The sequence below is a fragment of the Cricetulus griseus genome (assembly GCF_003668045.3).
Source record: "Cricetulus griseus strain 17A/GY chromosome 1 unlocalized genomic scaffold, alternate assembly CriGri-PICRH-1.0 chr1_1, whole genome shotgun sequence".
Lineage (NCBI taxonomy): Eukaryota > Metazoa > Chordata > Mammalia > Rodentia > Cricetidae > Cricetulus > Cricetulus griseus.
Genome location: NW_023276807.1, coordinates 209,974,220 through 209,999,870, shown reverse-complemented (window position 1 = coordinate 209,999,870; position 25,651 = coordinate 209,974,220). Strand labels below are relative to the sequence as shown.

The 25,651-nt window shown below is 44.7% G+C and overlaps 1 protein-coding gene across 1 annotated transcript in view; it reads left to right on the top strand.

Moving 5' to 3' along the window:
- Positions 1-8,033: 8,033 nt before the first annotated feature.
- Slc7a8 (solute carrier family 7 member 8) overlaps positions 8,034-25,651 on the top strand; it is a 55,106-nt gene continuing 37,488 nt past the window's right edge. Inside the window, exon 1 of the mRNA XM_027390622.2 lies at positions 8,034-8,187. Coding sequence (XP_027246423.1) covers positions 8,034-8,187 — 154 coding nt within the window. The remainder of the gene's footprint in view (positions 8,188-25,651) is intronic.

Sequence of the window (25,651 nt, the reverse complement as noted above, 5' to 3'; positions counted from 1 at the left end):
AAGGTACAACCCCTAAGCAGTTTGGTCCTGAGTTGTATTAAAAAGCAGGCTGAGCAAGCCATGGGGAGCAGAGCAAGCCAGTAAGCAGCACTCCTCCAAAGCCTCTGGATCAGCTCCTGCCTCCAGGTTCCTGCCTTGAGTTCCTGCCCTGACTTCCCTCAGTGATGGACTATGAGTTGAAAATGGAAATGAAACCCTTTCCTCCCCAAGTTTCTTTTGGTTACAACAGTTATCGTAGAAATGAAAAGCAAAGTAGGACATCTAGGTTAGGCACGTAGTGACCATTGGTGGCCTTTACAAGAATAGTTTCTGCTGGATGCTGGGGACAAAGCTTTGGTGTTATGAACTTAAGCAAGAATGGAGATAAGGAGGGAAAGACAGCATAGAGAAGTTAATACATGGAAAGGGATCTAGGATCAAGGGAAGTTCTGCTTGTTTGTTTGTGAGTGATGGGGTCTTTCAGTGTAACCTGGGCTGGTCTGGAACCCATGATCCTACTGTCTTAGCCTCCAGAGTGCTGGGATTACGTGTGTGCCACTCCACTAACTGGGTTTTTGTTTGTCTGGTTCATTTGTTTTGTTAATTCCCCCCATGGGTGTGAGTATGTATCTATGTCTATGTGTTGCATGTATGTGGGTACACGTGTGCATACAGCTATACACGCACATTTGTATGTGTGCATGTAAGTGAGAGACCCACACTTGATGTCTAGTATCTTTTTCAATTGTGGTGCTCCACTTTGGGGTAGGGTCTCCTGCTGAACCAGGAGTTTGAATTCCAGCTAGTCTAGCTAGCCAGCATGACCGCAGGATCTCTTGTCTCTGCCCCTGTCCCAACTCTCAGGGGACTGCAACACCTGCCTAGCTTCTACTGTGGGTTCTGGGGATCTGAATGCCAGTTCTCACACTTACATGACAAGTGTTTTATCCACTGAGACATCTTCCCATTCCGTCAAAAATGTTATTTGTGTGTGTGTGTGTGTGTGTGTGTGAGAGAGAGAGAGAGAGAGAGAGAGAGACAGAGAGACAGAGAGAGACAGAGAGAGACAGAGACAGAGAGACACAGAGACAGAGAGACAGAGACACAGAGACAGAGACACAGAGACACAGAAGACAGGTATGCATGTACCACAGAGCTTGTGTGGAGTTCAAAGAACACCACTCAGGAGTTGGTTTTCTCCCGCCACCTTGTGGGATCTAGGGATTGAACTTCAGTCCTCAGGATTGAGTCCAAACACCTCTGCCCATTGAGCCATCTGTCTCACCTGCCTCATATATATTTCTTGTACGCTGATAGAAATAACCCAGTTTAGAGTGGGAAACTGAGGAAGTATAATTGAGAGGAATCATCCAAGGGCCAAGACCTTGAAAGGGAAGCTGGGGCGTGGAAGCTAGGACACTTGTGATTGGGGTACATAGGAGTTCGTCCATCTCACTGGGAGGGAGGGCTGAGTGTGAGGGCAAAGCTGCAGCAGATGAACAGACTTGGCAGGAAGGCTAGAAGTTCTCTTTTGCCTATTTCTATCTTCTGTTGTCAACCGAAGAGATTTGGGACAGGAGGTGTTATTTTGAAGAGAAGAGACTATGATGGCGGGGAGACTTCTGGGTAGATTTGAGCGTCCACTTGAGGTCTGAGCTCCACACTGTATCACCTCCTCTTTGCACAGTCCGGCCCATATCCAGGCTCTGCCTATACTTACTTAGTTCACACGCCAACCAGTGAGTTGGGAATTGTTTTATTCATTTATTAATGGGTAGGACCATTTATCAGCTCATTAAGTCAATCATATTTTTTGAATCTGAAGCACCATTCTCAGTAGCTCCATTTCAATAGAGAAGAGAGCCTTTGCTCTCGAGGAATTTACCTCCTCCTTAAACTTACCTTAAAACACGAGTCTTGGCTTGGAGAGATGGTTCAGAGGTTAAGAGCACTTACTGATTTCCCAGAGGACCCAAGTTAAAGTCTCAGCACTCACATGATACAGGCTCTGTTCCCAGCTCTCCCAAGGCCACTCACAGCCATCTGTAACTGCACTTTCAGGGGATACAATGCCCTTACCTGGCCTCCAAGGGCACTGCATGCCTGTGGTGAACAGACACACCGGCAGGCAAAACTGAGTCAGTAAAGGGACTTTCCAACAAGCGGGACAACCTGAGCTTGATCCCCGGAAACCCATATGGTGGAAGAAAATAACGGACTCTTGCATGTTGTCTTCTGACCTGCACTATATCACATGTGCATCACCCCCCGCAAAACACACACACACACACACACACACACACACACACTAAATAAACAAATGGAAAAAATGTTTAAAACACATACAGAGCCAGACGGTGGTCGCGCACACCTTTGATCCCAGCACTCGAGAGGCAGAGGCAGGCAGATCTCTGTGATTTCGAGGCCAGCCTGGTCTACAAGAGCTAGTTCTAGGACAGCCTCCAAAGCCACAGAGAAACCCTGTCTCAAAAAAAAAAAAAAAACAAAACCTCATACAGAAATGAATTAATAAAAACATAAGATTTAAGATGGGCAGTGTCATCGAACCTGGGAGGCAGAAGCAGGAAAATCTCTGTGTTTGAGGCCAGCCTGGACTACAGAGTGAGTTTTAAGACAGCCAGAGATACACAAAGAAACCCTGTCTTGGAAAAAAAAATTAAAGCCTATAGTTGACCAGATGGTAACTTTCTGAGGCAGAAGTTCTAGGAAACTCGTGTTACTTACTGAGGGAAAACAGGTGAAAATTAAAGAAAAAAGATTTTAAAAGAAAAGGCAAAAGCCGGTTAGAAAGAAGCGGTTTCTGTTACTTAGGTAGGACCTTTGCAGTCACCGTCTGCTTCCTGGACACGACGCCATGTTCAAAGGAAGTTGTATCTTCCGAAGCTTAAGCGGTCCTGAGGATGTGGCTGGAGAATCCTGTGTGTTGTTACGATGGGTAATTAATTCATACTCTCCTGGAGAAGATGAACCCTTGCTCTGACACCAGAGACAAAAAATTCCAGAAAATTATCCCTCTGTCTGGTGCACTTGGCTGGATTCCAAGTATTTCCCAGCTCTGGTGGGAAAGAAACACAATCACACTCCCTGCTGCAGGCCATATCTCGACTGCCGTGCTGGCCCTGTCTAATGTTCTCCTTTCTAAGGATTTAGGTGACTCTAGTCCTGAGGATTTATGTATAGAGACTTCTACCTCAGTTGGTTTTTATTATATTTGCCCAAGATAAAGAGTCATATAATTGTAATTACTTTGTTTTGATTTGTGGTTCTGGAGATCAAATTCAGGGTTTTGTGCATGGCAGGCAAATGCTCTATATCTGAATTAATTACACATTAAGTCCTTGTCTTTAGGAACAGGATTCGCCATGTAGCCCATACCTGGCCTGGAAAATCCTGTTCCTCCCACTGTACTTCCTGAGTGTACACCACACCTGGGAAGACTTATATGCTTTAAAAAATATCTTTTTTTAATTCTATCTGTATGAGTGTTTTGCCTGTGTATGCAGTACTCCTGGAGGCCAGAAGAGGGCATTGTATCACTGGAAGTGGAGTTACAGATGGTTGTGAGCTGCCAAGTGTGAGCTGGGAACAGCCTGTGATCTTTGCAAAGGCAGTAAGTGCTGTTAACTTTTGAATTATCTCTGCAGTCCCGTGGGGCTTTTTGCTTGTTTGTTTGATTTTTAGAGACAGGGTTTTGATGTGCATCCCAGACTTGACAAACATTATTGTAGCCTAGGCTGTCTGGATCCCCCTGACTTAGCTTTTCTAGTGCCAAGGTACCCATGTTCCACCATGCCTAGTTATAGGTTTGGTTTTATCTATTTGCATAATTATTTGTTTATTGTGAGAAAGTTTCACGCTGTAACCCAGAGTGTCCTGAACTCAACGGTTTTTCTGTTTCAGCCTCCTGTGTGTTGCATTGCAAGCATGAGCTTGCATGCCCAGTCTGTGAGCTCTACTTAGAAGAAGGCTTCCTTCTGGCTTTGGACAGCTCTGTATAAGAAGAGTGCACAGCATGGGCCATGATCTGCCTAAAAAGAAGCAGTCAGGTCCCTCATTAGTGACCTCAGACTTCACAGTTCCATGACAAAGAGCAAGAATAAAGTGCTGTTAGGTCCAGAAAAAAAAAAAGACCAGAAATAGAATGGCTTAGTTCTATACTCTGTTCTTTTGTGCTAACACTTTTTACCAGTTGTTTCCCAAAGGAACAATCAGACTATGAGTGTGTTTGTTTAACTGTTGCAGTAGCATGTCTCCATGTCATTTCCCTTCTCATGCTGTAGGTGTCAGCCACACACAGCCTTTCTCTTTCTAAGTGTTTGTAAGAAGCTGACACTTCCAACCACATTTTAAAGGGGTCAGTTTCTCCTTATTTTCAGCAAGCAAAATGGTGAGAACTGTCTCTCAGATACTGGAAATAGGACTTATAAAGTAAGTGCTTGAGAAATATTCAAAAAGAGGTGTGCATAAAGAGAGTGGTACTTGTCAGGGGTCCAGATTAGGCCCGTGATTCTCACTGAACAGGTTTTGAAGTGCTGACAATAAAGTGGGTCTCTTTAAAAAAAAGAAATCAGTTTGACATTAACTCAAAAACACACAGGACCCTGATGAGACCAGAAGACCCAGAGGTCAGCCTGGGCTACATAATGAGCCCGTCTCAAACCACCACCACCAAACATGAGAAGAGCATTATCATGTCTTGCTTCTCTCCAAGTGAAAGCAATTGAAACACTGACAAGTAGTTACAGTGTCTTGAGAAAGCTTGGTGTAAACCAGTGACAACCTGCTTGCCCACGAGCAGATCCAGTGTTTGCTTTTTGACTTCTAATAAGACACTTTTTTGAGCCTTGGACTAATATTTTAAAATCCTTAAAATGGGAAAGGGTTAGCTCAGTGTAAGAGCCTTGACTAACAAGGCTCTCTATTTGATCTTCAGCAGCACAAAAATTAAAAAAAAATATGTAAGAATAACTGGGTTTGATTGGGCTTGGTGGCATGCTTCTTCAATCCCTGCAGGCAGATCTCTGTGAGTATCAGGGCCATCTTGGTCTACATAGCAAGTTCTAGGCCAGCATCATCAAGATCCTGTCTAAAATAAACACAAACAAACAAAACAAAACTGGCTTTGTCAGCCAGCACAGCACTTTGTCAGGAGGCAGAGGCAGGAGGATCTCTGTGAGTTGAGGCCAGCCTGGTTTCCAGAGCGAGTGCCAGGATAGGCTCCAAAGCTACACAGAGAAACCCTGTCTTGAAAAACAAAGCAAACAAACAAAAAAGCTATAGACTAAGTGGTCAAAATATGAGGAATTTCAATTAATTTTTTCATAATTTTTTCTCAATAAATTACACCAAGACTTTTCCTTCCTTCTTGTGATCAATATTAGTTGCATGAACTAATTTTGACACATGCAACATTTATGCCACAAAATGTTAACAGCCTAGAGATATTTAAGGTCCCTTTGAAGGAAGGAGGTTCCTTTTCTAACTTTCATATTTTGCTATCAATAAATAGTTGCAAGCCACTCATAAATTCCAAATGCCAAATAAATATTAGTTGTTTGTTTTTGTTTTTGTTTTTTTTAGCAAGCCTCCCTTTCTCCTTTGGTGCCACACTGTATACCCCCAAAATCTGTTTGCACTTATAATTTGCTTTATCTTCCAAGTTTATAAATCCAGAGGACTGAAGCTTACACATGGCTGTTCATTTGTACTCCCTTCGGGAGCAATCTCAAACTCATCACGTGCTTGTTGTTAACCCCATACTAAGCCTACACCATTTAAACCGAAACTACAAAACATTATGGAAAGAACTCACATTTGAAGGGCAGAAAGATTTTATCCCTTGATGTTGAAATCTGAGCAGAAGTCTTCAAATTGGATTGTTTAATGCTTTCTAAACTTGTCAAGAAAGGCCAGAGGCAATTCACATTCTCTTCATTTCTCCCTGGCTCATTCCTCACTCCTGTGGAGTTTTGTGCTATATATTCCAAACCTTGTCTATTCTTTTTGTTGAAAATGATTCACACACTCCCCCCCTTTTTTTGCTGAGGCTTTCAATCTGCTATATCTTAAACCAACAAAAGGAGAGGGGTTGAGATCTTAACCTTTGAAACCTCTTGATACTTGCTGAGTTGGGTGATCAAGGGGCAGATGGGAAAGGAGACTGTTGACTGGACTTTACCCCGTCGGGAAAAGCTCTTCTAGATAGCCTAGCCAACCCCATTTAAAAGGGGGTTTTTAGTCTTCCTAAAAATCCCAAATGTTTTAGAACATTTTCCAAAAAAGAAAGCCAAATTTCTGTCGATTGGGGAATTTGGTTTGGTTGTCTTATTGAAACAGAATCTCACGGTGTAGCTCTGCTCAATATGCAGGCCTGGGCTGGCCCTGAGCTCAGACAGATCTTCCTGCCTCTACATCCCAAGTGCAGGTATTAAAGGTGCGTGAACCACCAAGCCCTTTGGAATTTTATTTTTTAGACTTATTTTTTAAAATCAATTCATTTTGTATAGTATATGTTTAAAAAAACTTTTAGTTTTTCAGCGATGCATGCAGTATTGTTTCATGTTGTTTTCCTAAAGTACTTTACGGTTAGAAGTAGACACTATTCTTGAGGTAAAGCAACAGTTTTGAATTGAATTCTTCAGGGAGGCGGAAGCGCAACCTATTTAAAGGATACTCATCTCTTCATATCGGCAAATCTGCTCCATGATCAGTGAGAGGCTCGCAATTCTCCCATCTGAAGTTCAAGTAATCTATAGGTGGGTTAAATATTAGGAGTTATGGGACCATATCAGAGTCCTCCTTATCGTCTTTCAGGTGAACGTTGCAACTACTGCATCTTCTTGAAGGTTTTATTTACCTTTCACGACAGTCCCTAAAAAGAAACTCTACAGCCTTAAGTCCTTCCATGCTGCCCCTACCAGCCCCCGCCCCCAATTTCAGGAAACAGCTTGATGATGATATCCTTACAGCCTTCTCGACCTTGTCCTCAAATGACCCACACCTCAACATTTCAGTACAGGGGCCAGTTTATTTCTGAAGGCACTAAACGCCTGCAAAACGGTGCGGGCAGAGAGCTCACAAACGCTGTGCGACCTGAGACGCAGCCTTGGCCAGAGACTTCTCCCTGCGGCCGACCCTTCCCTTCGCTTCCGCTAGAAGGAGAAAGATAGAAATGTTTTAAACCTTTTGCTCCGTGGTCTTTGCATGTGTGTGTGTGTGTGTGTGTGTGTGTGTGTGTGTGTGTGGTGGTGGTGGTGGTGGTGGTGGGGTTACTAATATTTAAATAGAAGCTGGGGGATGCGGCTGAGGATGGGAGAACTAGGAGGTGGGGGCGGAGCCTCGGTCCGCAAATAAACGCCGCTGCCGAAAGGGAAGCACATTCGCGAGCGAGCGCAGCCGCGGCGCCGAGCGATGGAGCAGCAGCCTGCGGCTTGAGCTCAGACGGGAGAGCGGCGAGAAGGGACAGCCACGGCAGGTGGAAATCCGATCCGCAGCCGACGAGCCAGAGGAAAGTACCTGAGCACGGCGCCTCCTCCGTCCTCGTCCAACGAGAACTACTTTTACCCTCATCGTGAAAGGAAGACTGAGGGAAGGTGAAGACGATCTGTGTATTAGGAGCAAGGCTTCAGAGAATCCCGAGCTGCCGCCCGCCCGCTCGCCCGGTACACCGAGCCGAGCGAGCCATCCTGGGCTTCTGAAGATAAACCCCTTTCCGGAGAAATCCAGCTGGAGTCGCTGGTACAGTTCTATTTTTGTATTTAAATATATATATATGTGCTCTTCGCCTCCCTTTTGAAAAAACACTGCCCTTTCTGGTAGCAGGAGTGACACGTGTCGGTACAGAGTGGGAATATTTACAGCTCCCTCTCATTCGCTGCCACCCTTAGAGGCCAGGAGCGCTCTCTGCTTTTTGAAACGGGCGTTTTTAATTGGAAACTCTTGTTTTCCCACGTATCTATATATTTACACGCGCGCGCGTTTAAAAAGAGACAGCTCCTTTTTAGCTTTTGGAGATCCAAACCCTACGGGCAAAGATGGAAAAGGGGGCCCGACACCGAAACAACACTGCCAAGAACCAGCAGGGTGGCAGACCCGACTCCAGCCCTGAGGCCGAGGCTGGCTCGGGAGGGGGCGGAGTAGCCCTGAAGAAAGAGATCGGATTGGTCAGCGCCTGTGGTATCATTGTAGGTGAGTCCAGGTCCTTTACGCCCCCAGTGCCACCCCATCCCTCTCCAGGGGTCCTCCGTGGGACCTTAACCCCTCCATAGCCTCTTAAGCAGCTTTGCTTTGCCTAAGACCCATGTTGTCACCCACTTGCACTAGTCAAATCTAAGAGCTATGGTAAAGTGATGTCTGCCACTCATCCCATCAGCCAAGCCCGGCAGAGCTGTTCTTTTCCTCAGAATAGAACAAATAGAGTTCAGGAACCAGGCTGGCCCTGTGTCCCCAGCATTGCCTGAGAATTTGTTAAAAGTGTAACAAATTCTTTCCGGCTCTTCACTAGGCAGCTTTGATCCAGGAGATCCTAATTCAGACTGCTCAACATGGATTTTTAACTAGCTTTTATTTTACTCAGCCACCCTCAGCAGGCTGTGGACCCGCTTTTGGAGCCTATTTAGCATTTTGTTATCTTACGTTATGAAGCTCTGCGGTATGTAATACAAAAAGAGCAAAACCAGTAATAGTACTGCTCTGATTCTTTATAGGAAGGTCCATCCAACGCAGCACTTGTGAAACAGATTCGACAGGGCTGTTCTTCCTGTCTCATAGACAAGGAAAATATGGAAGGGAGAACTGCCTGATTTGACTATGTTCTGCTCTGAATGGTGTTTGAGGCTTCTCTGGTTGCCTAGTGGGGGGCACCTGTGTGTTAACACTCACAACTCTGTAAGGTTCTTGGAGGGGATTGTGAGTAACTAGAGTGTGGGGTAGAGGAGGAATTGAGGGAAATGTGTGTTCTGGCTTGGACGCTCTTCAATAGAGGAGCCTGAGCCTGAGTGATCCTATCCTGGGAGTGCCAATATAGGTCTGCTTTCCCAACAGCGCTTGTGCAAGGCAAGGGCTTCCAGAGACAATTCCATGCCTACACAGTACACTTCTCTTTGAAAGGAAGCCCTGGAGGTGAGCACTGGGCAGTGGCTCATCACTGCCTTCCTTGGAAGAGGGGCCTGTAGTCTGCTGTCTTTGGCAGAGGGCTCCTTCCCAGGGAGAGGTGCTCTCATGCCTCTGTTATCTCTCTGGAGTCCCTGTGGAAAGGTGTACTGTGTCTTGCCACCCATGAGCTAGTTTCTCTGGACTGCACGGTTCCACGAACGGCTCAGGGACATTTTGGCACCAGAGCAAGAGTGACACTGGAGAACATCCTTGAAGTCAAATAAAATCAGTACAGCATTTAGATAATCCTCTTCACCTCTCCACCCAGACTTCAGTGACTGTGTTTTCTCCAAGCCCTTTGCAAGACGGAATGTTATCTAATTACTCTCAGCATTGACTGTTAGAAAAAACAATGTTGTGAGGGAACAATTCCACAAAACAATAGTCATTTTTTCTTGTTATAGTTTATTATTTTTTTCTCATTATATTTCCTTTTACTTTGCTTTATCTGAATAGCCCTGAAAAATAAAAAAAAATAAAAAACTAATTCACCTGGTACTCAATCTGTATAGCACATGCCAATTTAAGGTCTATAAATAGGCCAGAGCCTTTACTTCTTTCATCAATTTGACTGATAGGATTATCATTCCCCTTACCCCCCTTGGGAAGTGTCTGATTCATACACAGATGTGCACACATACACTCTCAAACCTTTTTCTTCCAGACTCTGCTTTGCTCACCCATCCCCCAGTATATACAGGTTTTCATGGATGAAGGATATTTTCCTATATAGTAAGGTTTGGGGTGTTTTTTTGTGGGTTTGTTTGTATTTGTTTTTTCATTTTTTTTTTCGAGGCAGGGTTTCTCTGTCGCTTTGCACCCTGTCCTGGAACTAGTCTCCAACTCAGAGATCGGCCTGCCTCTCCCTCCTGAGTGCTGGGACTAAAGGCGTGTGCCACCACCACCCAGCTGTCTTTTTTTTTTTTTAATATTTTTAAGTCTTTTTTTTCAGTATTTTTTTCCTAACGAGCAGGTTCAGGTATAATAAGTACAGTTTCAGGGTGGATGTCACTACTGATCTGCCCACAGGTGACACCTCAGTGAGAGAGAAAAAGAGCTCCTCATGGTGACATTACAGTAAGAAGAATGAAAATCTAACCTAAAGGCTCTAGGTAATTATAGGGAAATCAGGATATTTTTCCAGAGGGTTAGAGTCATTTTACTTTTACTCAAGATAAGCTGAGGAAGAGCTTTGTTCATAAGGGTGGCATGGGACAAAATCTTTTCTATGTCCCTCAAGTGAGGAGAAGGTGGCTTGTCCTCTTCCAAATGGGTTTCCAAGTGGGCGATAACAACTCAGTTGTTTTCAAGGCCAAGCGCAAACACCAGAGATTGTCTTTTCCATTCCATGCAATCCAGTGCTCAGTATTAACCCTGGTGGAAGAAAGATAATTAAAGTGATTTGAAAAGACCAGGAAGGGCTGGGAAGATGGCTCAGTGGTTAAGAGCATTTGTTGCACTTCCAAGAGGATCCAAGTTCAGTTCCCAGCACCCACATGGTGGCTCACAACCATCTATAACTCCAGTTCCAGGACATTTAACACCCCTTTCTGACCCTCATGGGCATCATGAAGGCAGGAAAAACTTATACACACAAAAATGAGTAAATCTAAAACAGGTTTGTTTGGGGGTTTTTTCTAGGGGAGGGGGTTGTTTTTTGTTTTTGTTTAACAAAACAAATGGCAGTTATGATGGGATGTGAGGTGAACCAACAGAAGACTCCTGCTCTGAAGTTATTTATGGTCTGCTCAGAGCGGTGAGATCCCTGCACATTAAACAGCGAACTGACAATTCACCGTATGGCTTAGTTGTATGGCAGCTGGGGTAAAGATAGGTGAATTGTGGGAACCACAAGAGGAGGGAGGGTCTCAGCAACAGCCCATTTAAGGAGACTCTTGGCGGATGTGGGAGAAGACGGAGTAGTGAAGGCGATCCTTGGAGATTTTGTAAATAAAGGAATTTTGACACAGTTGTTTCCTTGAGCAAAAATTTTGACTTAGCGGCACAGCTTGGCTGTAGACCATATGCTTGGAGTGTTTGCCCAGACTCAGTTGGAAGGAAGAAGGACGGAACGGAGGGAGACTGAGATGTAACGGCTTACTTAGCCTGTGACCCGGTCTCTTGGGAAGCTGAGGAAGGATTGCTGAGAGGTTGGGGATAGGTATAGCTGAGGGGGACCAGAGGACAGGAGAGGAGAGAAGTCCTATGCATCTCTGAGCCCTCAGTACAGCAGAGGGGCCTAGTAAAGAACGATCACTCTGATGCCTTGGGGTTAACTGACTCAGGTAGCTGAGAGGAAACACTTCCAGGCTGTCTCAGCAGTGTATCGTGGCTTAGCACGCACAAGGCCTAGGTTCACTCCCCAGTCCCCCAACCCAAAAGCATTTCTCTAAACCAGACGTGACGGCATATGACAGTAATCTCAGCACTCCAGAGGTTAAGGCAAAGGATCTTGGGTTCAAGGGCAGTCTAGGGATACATCAGGATTCTATCTCAAAAAAAAAAAAAGGCAGACAATAGGCATTTACCTAAAAGACCGCTGGAAGCCTAACTTGGAAAATTGTTAAGCTGGGACTAATTTCACCAACCTGGATAATGGTTATTTTTCAGTTTTTCTTGTTGTTGCCAAAGGTGTTGGTCCTGGGGGTGGAATCTAGAGGCTCATTAATGGCGAGAGATCTAACAGTGAGCTGCATACTACCCTGGCCATAACTGCCAGGCCATTGCCTTTAGGTACAACTCCCCCTAAACTCAAAAAGATGTGAGAACAGGAAAACCCACTTACTGATGATACCAAAGTTCCCATTGATGGCCATTATTAACTACGTGTTCTATGCCAGGCACTCATTATCTGCTCGTCCCTCACAGTAACCTCTGTGTGCCCAGCACGTGCTATCTTTTCTTACAGATAAGGAAATGAAGGCTCAGAAGGATAAGCAATTTGCCAAAGGTCAGACAATGAAAATTTTTGGAGCCAAGATTCTAGCCTCAAACGCTTAAGCATTATTATCTATTCTTTGTATTTTCTCATTACAGGGTACGCGAGCGTGTGTGTGTGTGTGTGTGTGTGTGTGTGTGTGTGTGTGTGTGTGTGTACTACTCATGTGTATGCAGGTTGGGAACAACCTGAAGAAAGCGATTTCTCTAATTCTACTCTGAGTCCTCCTGGAGCTTGAACCTGGGTCATCAGGCTTGGTGACAAGCACGATTCCCTCACAGTGCCAGCCTATTTCTATGATTATACATTAAGTGGGCATTTTCCTTGAAAATCTCAGCAGCAGTCCTTGTTTTTATAGATAAAATGATCATTTCTGCATTTCTGTCAAGGAAAGTTCTAGTGTAAGGGGAGATGGGTGGCAGCTGAGGAGGCATGGAGGCAGGCAATGCTTCTGCTGCAGTTACAGGAACACCGAGGATGCTCAGCTGGCCAACACAGATCATGTTCTCATTCACTCCCTTGTAAGCCATAGTCCTTCCTAGCCATTCTCGAGGTGTTTCTCCCGAGTTGCCGAATGCATAGTAGCTTTATACTAGTCGTGTATCCAGGTACTTTGCTGGAAGCGCTGGAAATTAGACCTTAAATCAAACAAGCCAGCAACAGAGCCTAAAGTGTTTGTAATGTTTTCAGCATATTTGCTCTATGACAATGGTGGATTTAGGTCTAGCTGCATCACCAACTCTCAACACAATTACAAACAAACAAACAAACAAACAAACCAGTTTTTCAGTTTTCTTTTCTTTTTTAGTCATTGGTTCTTATTTTGCAACTGAGACTGTCTTTAAATTTGCCACATAGCCGATCTAACTCAAACAGTGCTTCTGCCTTAGCCCCCAAGTTCTGGGGTTACAGGCATGCACAACTACAGCTGGCTAGTGTTTGTTTGTGTGCGTGCTTGTTTGTGTTTGGTGGTAGTGGAAATTGTGTTGTGTTTTGTTTTGTTTTGTTTTTTGGAGACAGGATTTCTCTGTGTAGCCTTGGCTGTCCTAGAACTTACTCTGTAGACCAGGCTAGCCTCGAACTCACAGAAGGCTATTTTGTTTTAATTAGTTGGTTGATTTGTTTTACACACACACACACACACACACACACACACACACACACACACACACACACGTATATCTGTGTGTGGGCATGTGCATGTGAGAGCCAATGACTGCAGAGCCAGACAGAAGAGGGTATCAGGCCCCTTGGAGCTGGAGTTACAGTTGTGAGCCACCCAACATGGATGCTAGGAATAGAATTCTGGTCCGTTGAAAGAGCAATGTGCACTCTTAAAGTGCTAAGCCATCACTCCAGCCTCTGCTTTGTTTGGAGGGGACAAAGTTCTGCTCTGTATGTCTAGCTGACCTAGAACTCACTAGGTGACCCAGGGTAACCTCAAACTTTAAGCATGTGCCACCATGCTAATAGTTTGTTTGTTTGTTTGTTTGTTTGTTTTTGCAACAGGTACTCTCTAACTCAGGATGGCCTTGTGACCCTCTGTATAGCCCAGACTGGCCTCAAACTAGTGGCAATCCTACTACTTCAGCCTCCCAAGTGCTGAGATTATAGTTGCAAAACACATATCTGGCTTTTATGTGTTTGTTTACTTGTTTTTTAAGCAGGATATGTAGTGCAGGTTGGCCTAGAGTTCCTTTCTCAGCCTGCTAAAGGCTGGGATTAAAGTTATGTGCCACCATACCCAGTTAGAACAAAATGGTATTTATTGAGGTCTTACTAAATGCCAGTTCCTGTGGCATTTAGTAAGATAAATAACAAGATATTATCTTATTTAATCCTGTCAACAATCTCATGGATGTATATGTTATAGCTGTTTTAAATGTAGAAATTAGTCATGGAGCTAGCAGGTAATTTGCTGAGGGCCACACAGCTGGTAACCGAATGGTCCGAGTCCAGAGCCATTTCTAATATACCCAGACAGAGGGTAGGAAAGTCGGTGCATGTCAGTGGTGGTGGAGTGGGCCATGGAGGGGACTGCACCGGGAAGGGAATCTGGAGAAACCACGAGTGTATGACACTGGAAATCTTTTCAAAATAAGGATATCTGAGCCAAGTGTGGTGATTCACACCTGCTATCCCAGTACTTGGAAGGCTGAGGCAGGAGAGTCCCAAATTCAAGGCCAGCCTGAATAATATAAGTGAAACTAGCTAGGGGAAGGGAAGAGCAAGAAAGAAAGTGTGTGTGTGTGTGTGTGGTGTGTGTGTGTGTGTGTGTGTGTGGTGTGTGTGTGTGTGTGTGTGTGTGTGTGTGTGTGTGTGTGTGTGTGTGTGTGTGTGTGTGTGTGTGTGTGTGTGTGTGTGTGTGTGTGTGTGTGTGTGTGTGTGTGTGTGTGTGTGTGTGTGTGTGTGTGTGTGTGTGTGTGTGTGTGTGTGTGTGTGTGTGTGTGTGTGTCAGAGAGAGAGGCTGGAATGGCCCCCTCCCTGCCAGAAATTCGTGTCTGATCCCAGAACCATTTGTTGAATGTTGACTGGAGGGAGGGAGTCTGAAACGTGTTCTTCAGTTTATGTTCCACTTCAAAAAGAAAAAAAAGAAAGAAAAAGGAAAAAAAAAAAGCCATGGGAGTATTAAGATTTGGTTCATTCTGGATGAAAATATGTTAAAACTGTCATTGTTCTCAAAGAGAATCTGGGACAGAAGCCAGTTCAAAAACATTTCAAAACAAACACGTCTTGGTGAGTAGGAAAAGGTATAGCCAACAGTGCAATAATGAGGAGCTAGCAGCCAGTGAGCATGCACTGCTCACCGCGGACGAGTGCCTGGTAAGAACTAAGTAACTGTGCACAGTTAGTACCGGTGTAGACATTGTAGAAGTTGCGAGTAGGTGAATGACCAGCTGATAGACAGACTGATTCCCACCCGGGCCCTGGAGCACTGCAGACATGCTCCCAGCATGCAGTACAAGATGGCTGGGACCAGGCATCCTGTTGCATGCTTCCTGCCTCCAGGAACTAGAGAGCTCAAGGGCAATTTGTTTGAACTTGCAACTATCTGGCTCAAATATGTTCCCTGTAAGGGTGGAGTTATGCAGAATGAGTGACTAGCAGGAAATACAGTCTAGGAAAGGAAATCAGTACCCAGGAAAGATTTTTAAAAGTGTCTCAGCCAGGATTGATGGTGCAGCCTGTAGTCCCACACTTGGGAGGTAGAAGCAGGAGGATTGATACACTTCAAAGCCAGCCTGGATCACATTTCAGAACACTCAGAACTATTAACAAGACCCTGTCTCAAGAACAACAAAACAAAAACACTAAGTAACAGACCTCAGAGCTCCTTTCATTTCAGCATTGGTGAGATAGAAGGAGTGCAAACACTGAGCGAATCAAATGCCTGCATCAGGGAGTGCAGAAGTGGGATTTAGGATCGGGCCCTCTCAAGTTGCCAGGCTACCGAGGTTTTCCGCTTTCCTTGGAGAGCTAAACCAGCAGACTGTTCCCAGCCTAACCAAAACAAAACAAAACAAAACAAAAGCAAAAAAACAACAAAAAAAAGCTTCAGGAATTTCTGTTGTTGTTTTTGTTTTTCATGTTTTCTAGTTGTTACTGTGGGTGATGGGCCAGATCTCAAAATACAGCCAGGAGCAAGCTGTTCTGGGAAAAGATTCTCATCTATGGAAAACAAGGACCATTTGGGAGCCTGGGGGGCCTAGAAACTGCTCTTTTCCAATTTCCCTCCCAATTCCAGGGCTTGAACCCAGGACCTGCTCCGCCCTAGACAAGGGCTTTCCCACTGAGTGTAGCCACTGGATGCCTTCTCTAATTTTCATTTCCCTGCCAAGCCTTATTGGCATCCCAGAACATGCCAACAGAAAACTGTCTTCATCACACCCATCTCCCTGGACACCTGAGAATAGCAACATGCAGGCTATAGCTAGCCGTAGATGGGTGAGGGTGGGGGCTGCCAGGGCTTTAATGGTGAGTGAGCATATTAGGCCTTGTGCTGAGCACGGGTGAGCATGGGTGAATTTCATTTCTAAGAAGCACAATAATCTCACAAGTCTATTCTGAGCTGTGCTATTTATAGAACGGATGAAGTTTGAGTTGAAAAGCTTTATCGATCACCCCATCCCTCATCCTTTGTCATGCTCATTGGTTTTCCCATTGGTTTGCTCTAAATATCCTCAGCATCAGCAGCGGTGACATCACTAGTATGCCTGAAGATGTATCAGTCCTCAGGCAGAGCTGCACACTGATAAAGCTGGTGCTGCAGTCAGAGTGTGCCGTTCTCATCTCTGTGTCTGGAAAGGTGCTTGCTTGCACATGGATGGAAGGCAGGTCTGGGGGTGTGGTTAGCAAGAAATAATACAAGAATTCAGGCTGCTTTAAGGAGGCATTTGGGAGCCAGGCGTGGCAGCACACACCTGTAATCCTAGCCCTTGGGAGGCCATGCGGTAAGACTGCCACAGAAGTAAGGCCAGCCTGGACTACATAGCAAGACCCTGTCTCAAAATTAAAATATTTTAAAGAAAGTTTTAAAAGTCTTTGGCCCCACACTCTGGAAAGCTTAAACCAAAAATTGGCTGAGTGTGTTTCAGAGATCAAAGACCATTAGAGATACAGAGGAAAAGGACAAGCTTCAGAGACAGTCTTAAGGGAAGCATGATGTGTGGGCGGGGTGTGGTGTGTGTACATGTGTGTATGTACATGTTTGTGTGTATGTATGTGTGTGTACGTGTGTGTCTGTGTGTGTGTGTGTCTGTGTTTGTATATGTGTGTGTGTGTACATGTGTGTGTGTGTGTATGTGTGTGTGTGTGTGTGTGTGTGTGTGTGTGTGTGTGTGTGTGTGTGTGCATCCACAAGTGCATTCATGAGTGTGACTGTGGGCATGTACATGCCATAATACATGTGTGGGGGTCAGAGGACAATCTTGGATGTCAATCCTGCTTTTCACCTTTCTCAACAGTGTCTCTCTGTTGTTTGTCACTGTATATACCAGGCTAGCTGGCCCTTCAAACTCCCGAGCATTTTCTTGTCTCCACCGTCTGTCTCAGCACTAAGATTACTACAGACACGTGACTTTACATAGGTTCTAGGGATTTGAACCCAGGTCCTCATGTTTTCCTGGCAAGTATTTTACCCACCAAGCCACCTCTTCTACCCCTATGCACAATTTTTGTAATCTTTTTTATATCTAAGAGATGTGGGCCATGAAACAGGGCCTCGTGTATTCCAGGCTGGCCTCAAATATACTATGTAGCTCTGATCCTCCTGCCTCTGCATCCCCAGGGCTGGGATTACAGGCAGGCACTACCATGCCTGGTTTATGAAGTGCTGGAAATCAAACTTAAAATTTTGTGTTTGCTAGAAAAGCACTTCTACCAACTGAGCTACAGCCTCAGCCCCGCCATTTATAATTTTAATATGCTACCAGTTTATGTGACTGCAAAGTGAAAGTTCCCTTCCATCTTTTGTTTTGTTGATTGTGCCTAGGCTACCTTGAATTTACTAAGTAGCCAAAGTTGTCCCTGAACTGATCCTCCTACCTCTACTCCCTCCCCACATGTTGGGTTTACTTGTGTGTGCCACCAAGCCTGGCAGAGTGGAGGTTCCTTGTAGAGTACTAAAACAAACCTGTCCTCTGGTCTGTGTTCAGTGAAAGGTTTTCCTCTCTCTTTGGGCTCCTCTTCTATAACCCTACTTCAATTCTCACTCCCAACCCACATACCCCATTCAGAAATGTGGGTGTCACTAGTCTGGGCCGGCTCAACTCAGGCTCTAGCTACTCAGCAGCCAGTCACTTGCCTTTCTGTTTTTCTTTGTGGATTTGAATGGCTTCCACAGAGGTGTGGGTGTGGCTGCCATTCTCTTTTCTTCATGAAGCTTTTCTTCCCTTTTTCTTTTTTTCTTTTTTCTTTTTTAGATTTATTTTTATTTATTATGTATACGGTGTTCTGCCTATATGCCAGAAGAGGGCACCAGGTCTCATTATAGATGGTTGTGAGCCACCATGTGGTTGCTGGGAATTGAATTCAGGACCTTTGCTAGAGCAAACAATGCTCTTAACCTCTGAGCCATCTCTCCAGCCCCCTCCTTTTCTTTTTTAAAACAATCGTTTTTAAAATAATGTATTGCCTACAGGTGGGTGCTGAGACTTGAACCTGTGTTTTCTGCAAGAACAAGTGCTCTTATCTCTAGCCATATCTCTGAGCCATATCTCTAGCTCCATGCTTTTGGATTTTTGTTTGTTTTGAGTCTTGTCCTCTTCAGTCCATGAAGGCTGGCCTGGCACTTGAGTTCCTTCTGCCTCAGCTTTTCCTGAGTGGCTATCTATTCTAATGTATCATTATAATCACAGTAACGCAATTTCTGGTCAACCTGATGTGGTCTATTTTCACCTGAATGTCTTCATTCGATCCTTTTTGCTTTGAGATAGGATTTTACTATGTAGCCTTGGCTCACCTGGAACTCACTATGTGGACGAGGCTGACCTCAAACTCATAAAGTGTGGGCCACCACACTTGGCCTCTTCATTCAATTCTCTCCACCCCTCTCTCGGGGCAGGGGGTGGGGCAAGACAGGGTTTCTCTGTATATCTCTGGCTGTCCTGAAACTCACTTTATAGACCAGACTGGCTTTGAACTCAGAGATCCACCCACCTCTGCCTCCTGGGTGCTGGGATTAAAGCACGTGCCACCATACCCGGGCTCCATTCAGTTCTTCAGGGCAGAAATTGAATCTCATTTTCAGTTTCCCACAGTTTTAACATGTCATATGGACTTAGAGCATTTGTTTTAAGTAGTCAGTCGGTCAAAAAACAAAACAAAACAAAACAAAAGAGAAAACAATGGGAGATTGAGAGCTCTGTGGTAGAGCCTAGCCCAGTATGCACAAGGCTGTAGACTTGACCTCCACCACTGGGGAGAAATTATTTGATTCTGCTGAGCTGCAGGTAGTTAAGATCGTGGTGACACACACTGTAATATCAGTGTTTAAGGAGGGGAGTCAGACCAGGCGTGGTGGCACACACATTTGATCCCAGTACTTCCGGAGGCAGAGGCAGGTGGATCTCTGTAAATCTGAGGCCAGCCTGGTCTACAGAGCAAGTTCCAGGACAGCCAGGGCTACGTAGTGAGACCATGAAGCAAAAAAACAAAAAAAGAAGTGGAGACAGGAGAATGGGAACTTAAGGTCATCCTTGGCCACAAATTAAACTCAAGGCTTAGGCTACATAAGACTCTGTCTCAAAGAAAATAGTAAAGATAAGGCTGGCAGGGTACGCTAGTGGGTAAAAGCACCTGCCTCCGAGTCTGACAACCCGAGTTCGATTCCCAAACTCACATGTTGGAAGGGAAGACTCACCTCCTGAAAGTGTGCACCACAGCAAATGCACCGCTCTGTACAAACACACAGAGAATAGGTAGATAAATAAACATCATTTAAAATATTTAAATTGCTAAGGTAATACATTTTGTTGTTTTTTGTTTGTTTGTTTGTAAGTTTCAAGTTTGAGGAAAGATCAGAGTTTTTCAACCTTGCCATTGTTGCCTCTTGGGCCAGGTCTTCCTTTGTTATGGAAGGTTCTCTGGTCATTGTGGGATCCTTAGCAACACCCTTAGTCTTTATACCTGAAGTGTCAGGAGTACCCTTACTCCAGTGTGAAGACTAGAAGTGACTCCAGACATTACCAGTTGTCCCCTAGAGGTAGGAGCAAAATTGTCCCTGGTTGAAGCCCCACCAAGGAAGGCAGAGATGCTGGAGGTAGCACGAGGGTCCCTGATAGAAACCAGAGAGGGCTCAGCTCTGTAGCCCCCGGGGCCACAATGCTTGTCTTTCAGTAACTGGTGGGCGGTGATTGGCTCCGTCTATTTCATTAAAAGACCATGTATGAACAAGTACTTCCCAATTACCTTTCAAAACAAGCATGTAGAGAGTGGGCGATCAATAAATACTTCTAGAGATGCAATTACCTGCTGCCCGCCCCCCTGCAGCACCTAAAAATTATACCTGGACAAGCAGACAAATGAATCAGAGGATGCTTCATAGTCTTGGCTGTACAGTGCTGTTTGGTAGCCAAGCCCCCAAAGCCATTCTAGTACATTCAACTCTGGCCGGACTCTGTCTCTACTGCTGAAAATACAAGTAATTATTTTATTTTAGCATTTCACAGATTAGAGAGTGTCTTACAGAGATGTAAGCTGCCTTGATCCCCACAGCAGAGCAGATTGAGCAAGAGTCATTACTCCCATTGTGAACGTGAAGGAAATGAGTCTTAAAAAACTGGAGTGGTGAGGGCTCTGGTTCCTCTAATCCACTGTAGTAAGGAATCCAGAACTGCAGTCATGGATACCATCTGCATCTCTAATCTTCAGTATACAATCAAACAGGGTATGTGTCGGGGTCTTAGCCTGCTCCCACCCCAACAGAAGCTGTCTGTATGGTCCTGAGGGGAAAGTGTGTATGGAGCTCACATAGTGTGTTTAAGGACCAAAGCGTGACCCTGCTTCCACACCATTGCCCAGATCCTAAAGTGCTCATGTTCTCCTCCCCACCCATCGGAGAAGTACAAATTCACTTCAGCTTTCTCTGCAATCATAGCAATGGCCTCAGCCTCCAATACCCCGCAGGAAGCTGTGGCCAGACTTGAAGTCTAGCATGAGTAAGGTCTTTGGATCTAAGTCTGCTGGGCATTACAAGTCTGTAATTTCTCTCCATAGGAAATTCTTTGAGGGCTACGGCATTCTAGTGTGAACAAGCCTGGGTGTGAGTAATGCCATAATGGGGGTCACATGGGTGTTGGCACACGGAAGGGGGAGTTAGTGATTATTCACAGAAAATGTGGATATTCTCAGTTCTGGCAGATTTCCTATGAAGACTTGCCCACTGATACGACTTGGCCTCTTTCTTAATGAAACAGTTTGCATGGCTTTTCTTTGACAGAACAAGTCAAGCTAAGCCTCACTGCCCAGGCATCCTCCAGCTTTCACTAAGGATCTGATGATTGTTGTGTTAATCAGTGTGGGTGGAAAGCAGGATTAAGACCCTGACCTCAGGCACGTTGGCACTACCAGACAGGTGTGCATCGCATTCTTTGTTTGTTTGTTTGTTTGGTTTGGTTTGGTTTTGGTTTTGGTTTTGGTTTTTCCAGACAGGATTTCTCTTTGTAACAGCCCTGGCTGTCCTGGAACTCACTTTGTAGACCAGGCTGGCTTTGAACTCACAGAGACCTGCCTGCCCCTGCCTCCCAAGTGCTGGGATCAAAGGCGTGCACTACTATGTCTAGTATGCATCACATTTTTTAATGACCTTCTAGACCAGCAGTTCTGTGGGTCAAGACTCCTTTGGGGGTCAAATGACTCTGTCACAGGATTGCCTAAGACCACTGGAAAACATAGATATTTAGATTATGATTCATAACAGTAGCAACATTACAGTTATGAAGTAGCAATGAAAGTAATTTTATGGTTGGGGGGTCACCACAATATGAGGAACTGTATTAAAGGGTCACAGCATTAGGAAGGTTGAGAACCACTGTTCTAGACAATGGGTCCTAAGAGTAAAACAAGGGAGGAAAAAAAAAAAAAAACCACAGAAGTCAACTTCCTTTCTCTATGTGAAGAAAGACTCTAACCAAGTTAGAAAGGCTCTTTCCTAGTTCTGTCTGGGAACCTCCTTTGCACAGGGCACTGAAGGCCATGGGGCTGCACTGTGTAGTGCTGTTGACAGAGGAGGAGGAGCAGCATGGAGTCTGGAGGACACCCTAGGCCTGAAATCCAACGACTCAGCTTCTCCACCAGCCCGAGCTGCTTACACAGCATGTGACTTTGACCAAGTGGATTTCTCTCTCTGAGTCTCAGTTTTCACAAAAGTAAATAGGAATGATTGCCCAGGGCAGACCAGAGATTAGAATTTTAAGAAAGCTGTTCTGAGAATCAAGGTACCCATCGCAATGTGCTTCAGCCACCACTGCAGATGATAGGACTGCAGTAAGGGGAGTAAGTCCAGTCTGCCTCCCATCGGCTGCTCAATGGAGCATGTAAGGACAGGCCTGTGTATGTGGGAAAGTCTTTTATTTTCACCATGTCTTAAAGCAGGGGCAGGAGATGCATCCTCCAATGCAGACACTTCTAGGTCAGCTGTGATACCTTTCTGTAACAAGTCTTTCTGTGCCGCCAGCCAGCTCCCAAATAATGACCTGACCACTTCTTATTAGTTATGAAAGCTGTGCCTATAGCTTAGGCTTGTTCCTAACTAGCTCTTATAACCTAAATTAACCCACTTATATTAATCTATGTTTTATCACATGGCATTACCTCTCTTCTGTCCTGTACCTCCTGCTTCCTCTCCTGTTTCCTGGCATCTCCTGTGCGCCTAGATTCCTCTTCCTCTTCCTTTCTCTCCTCAGAAATCCCACCTATACCTCCTACCCAGCTATTGACCATTCAGCTTCTTGTTACACCAGTCACAGAAATACATCTCTACACAGTGTACAAATATCCCACAACACATTCCTGGGTCTCTGTTTTTTCAAGTATAAAATGGGGATAATGACACCTCCCTTGTTTCTTCCAAGAAATAATTAGTCCACGGACCCCTCAAAGATTAGTTAGTGCTGTGTACCTCATCTCCCAGGGGACTCTGTGACATGTGTACTCTATGACAGTGTCCCAGAGGCTGCAGAACTAGTCACAATCCTGGGTTGATCCTTATGGCTGTTTGTTTGCCCAGAACCCTTAGTGGACATTGACTCTTCATTCCTGAGCAGGCAGAACTTTTAACAGGACGCCCCACCTTCCCACCGAAACTGCCATTCCCAGCTCCAAGAAATGCCTAGCTATTTCCTCTTCCATTTTCACTGCTTTAAGACCAAAGTCAACCCTTGTTTTTCTCTCACTGTTGTTTTTCTAGCCCTGGAGCTGGTTTCATGGGCTAAGTTCTGTTTCTCTCTTCTTAGATGGCCATGAAATGCCCTTTAGATCAGTCTTTTGATAATTCCCAGATAGGCAAGGAATTTTCTGGCCGCTTTCAGCAACTCTGACTCCAGTGTTCTTGTTTCCCGGGGCTTCCTGTCTTCCAGGGAATAGCAGAACATTTATCTTTGGTAGGTAAATAATATTTTTTTGAGACACTGTAGTTCAAGAACTGGTCTCAGACTCAAGGCGGTTCTCCTGCCTCATCCTACTGAGTGCTGGGATTATTACTGTGAACCAGCCATGCTGCCCAGCTTGAAAGATCACTTGACAAGATGACCAAGCCCTCGGACCTAGAATACTGGGTGAAGGCCTTTTAGTCTCCACCAAGACAGCAGTTCATAGAGGATATGTGTGACAAAGATGTCTTCTTGTCCTATCAAAGGACAGTGTGTAAGAAAGGAAGGAAAAGAAAGATATCTATCTATAAGAGCCCCTTTTGTGTGCCTCTTCGTGGCCTGATATTTGATCTTGATGTTGAGGGGCTGTTTTATTTCTGTGAATATCTCTAAAGGAAAATGTGTTTGAAAGAAAATGTGTTTCTTTTCATTTTAAATTTATTCATTTTACATACCAATCACAGTTCCCCCTCCCTCCCCTCCTCCTGCCCCCACCTCCCCCAACACAGAGAATGTGTTTCTATCTGTGGCTTTTTTTTAATTTCGGAACAGGGTCTCACTTATAGCCTGGGCTAGCCTGGAATTTGCCACAGAGACCAGGTTGGCCTCAAACTCACAGAGATCTGCCTGCTTCAGTCTCTTGAATGCTGGGATTAAAGATGTGTGCTACCACCCTGGCCATTCTGATTTTAAAAATAAAATAAAATAAACATTTATTTTAGTTTTATTTGGGCTTTTTTGTTTTGTTTGGGTTTTTTTGTTTGTTTGTTTTATTTTTTTTTTTGGTGGGCTTTTTAAAAATTTGATTATTTTGTCCAGGCTGACCTCAAACTCAAAATTCTGCCTCCAGCCTGAGGGGCTGGAGAGATGGCTCAGACGTTAAGAGCACTGGCTGCTCTTCTAGAAGACCTGGATTAAATTCCCAGCACCCACATGGTGGCTCACAGCCATCTGTAACTCTAGTTTCAAGGGATCAGATACCTTCTTCTGACCTCTGTAGACACCAGGCATGCATGTGGTCACAGACTTGCATAAAGGTAAAACATCCATACATATTAAATATACATACAAACATACATAAATACATAATACATATCCTGCCCCAGAATCCTAAATACTTCACACTACATTTTTTCAGTTTGAAAAGTAACATCAGATTTTACATTTGAGAGGAATCAAGGATTGGATTGTGAATATTCTTTTCTTCCTCTTTAATTCATAACTGTATTCCTGGCCCTGACTGGAAATTGGATTTTGGGGACCAGGCATAGTGTTGCATACTTGTAATCCTAGCGCTCAACTTTAGAAAGCAGAGACAGTTGGCTTGGTGCAATTTCAAGGAGAGTCTAGTCTAATAGTTTACATACCGGAGTTCCAGGCTAGCTAACTAACTGTATTGCACAACCTCATCTCAAAAGAAAATACATTTGAATCTTGACTTAGAAGTGAATGCCTTAGAACTGAATTGAGGTTGAGTTCTACCTGGTTTTAGAAAGTAAAACAAAGAACCTTACAGTTTGACAAAAATTATTTACCGGACGGTGGTGCATGTCTTTAATCCTAGCACTCAGGAGGCAGAGACAGGCTGATCTCTATGAGTTCCAGGCTAGCCTGTTCTACAGAGCAGCCTGGGCTACACAGAGAAGCCCTGGCTTGAAAAACAAAACAAGAAAGAAATAATGTGTTTTTAAAAAGATTTATTTTAGTATCTTATGTGTAGGATTGTTTTGCCTGCATGTATGTATGTGCTCCACATTTATAACTAGTGCCCTCAAAAATCAGAGGAGGGTTTCGGATTCCTTGGGACCAGAGTTACAGGTGGTTGCAAGCCCCATGTGGGTGCTAGGAATTGAACCCAGGTCTTCTGCAAGAGTAATATGTGTTTTTAGCCACTGAGGCCAACTCTCCAGCCCAGACTTTACACTTTTTGTCTCACTGGTTCCAAATCACCAAAGAAAGGTGGCCTCCTGGAACACTGTCAAGCCCACAGGCTGAGGCCAGCTCTCCAGCTCTGCCTTTCCCACCTGGATCTAGCTAGTCTCTGCTTCTTCCTCAGGCATTGAGTAGGGAGCTAGAAAGTGCATGAGAAGGGAGCTTGCAAAGGGATTTCGTTTCTCCTTCAGTGTAGATATGGATGAAACCAGTTTAGAAAGATGTGTATCGGGACTGTCCGTACTTTCCTCCCACCCTGTCCCATGTGCATGACCCAGGAGTCCCCTTTCTGTGCTTGCTGCTGGCCTCTCTCTCTGAGAGGACTCCAACCCTGAGCATGCAAAAGTGGATTAGTAAAAAGAACACCAGATTAAGCGTCAGGAGACAGCTTTCAAGATCCAATTTTACCCATCAGTAGCTGAGGAATTTAGAGAAAGCCACTTAACCCCACAGTCTCTTGGTCAGTAAAGTGGAGAGAAATTCCTCTCCCTGAATTCTACAAGGTGTTTCTGAGGGTCATATGACACCACAGAGAGGGAGG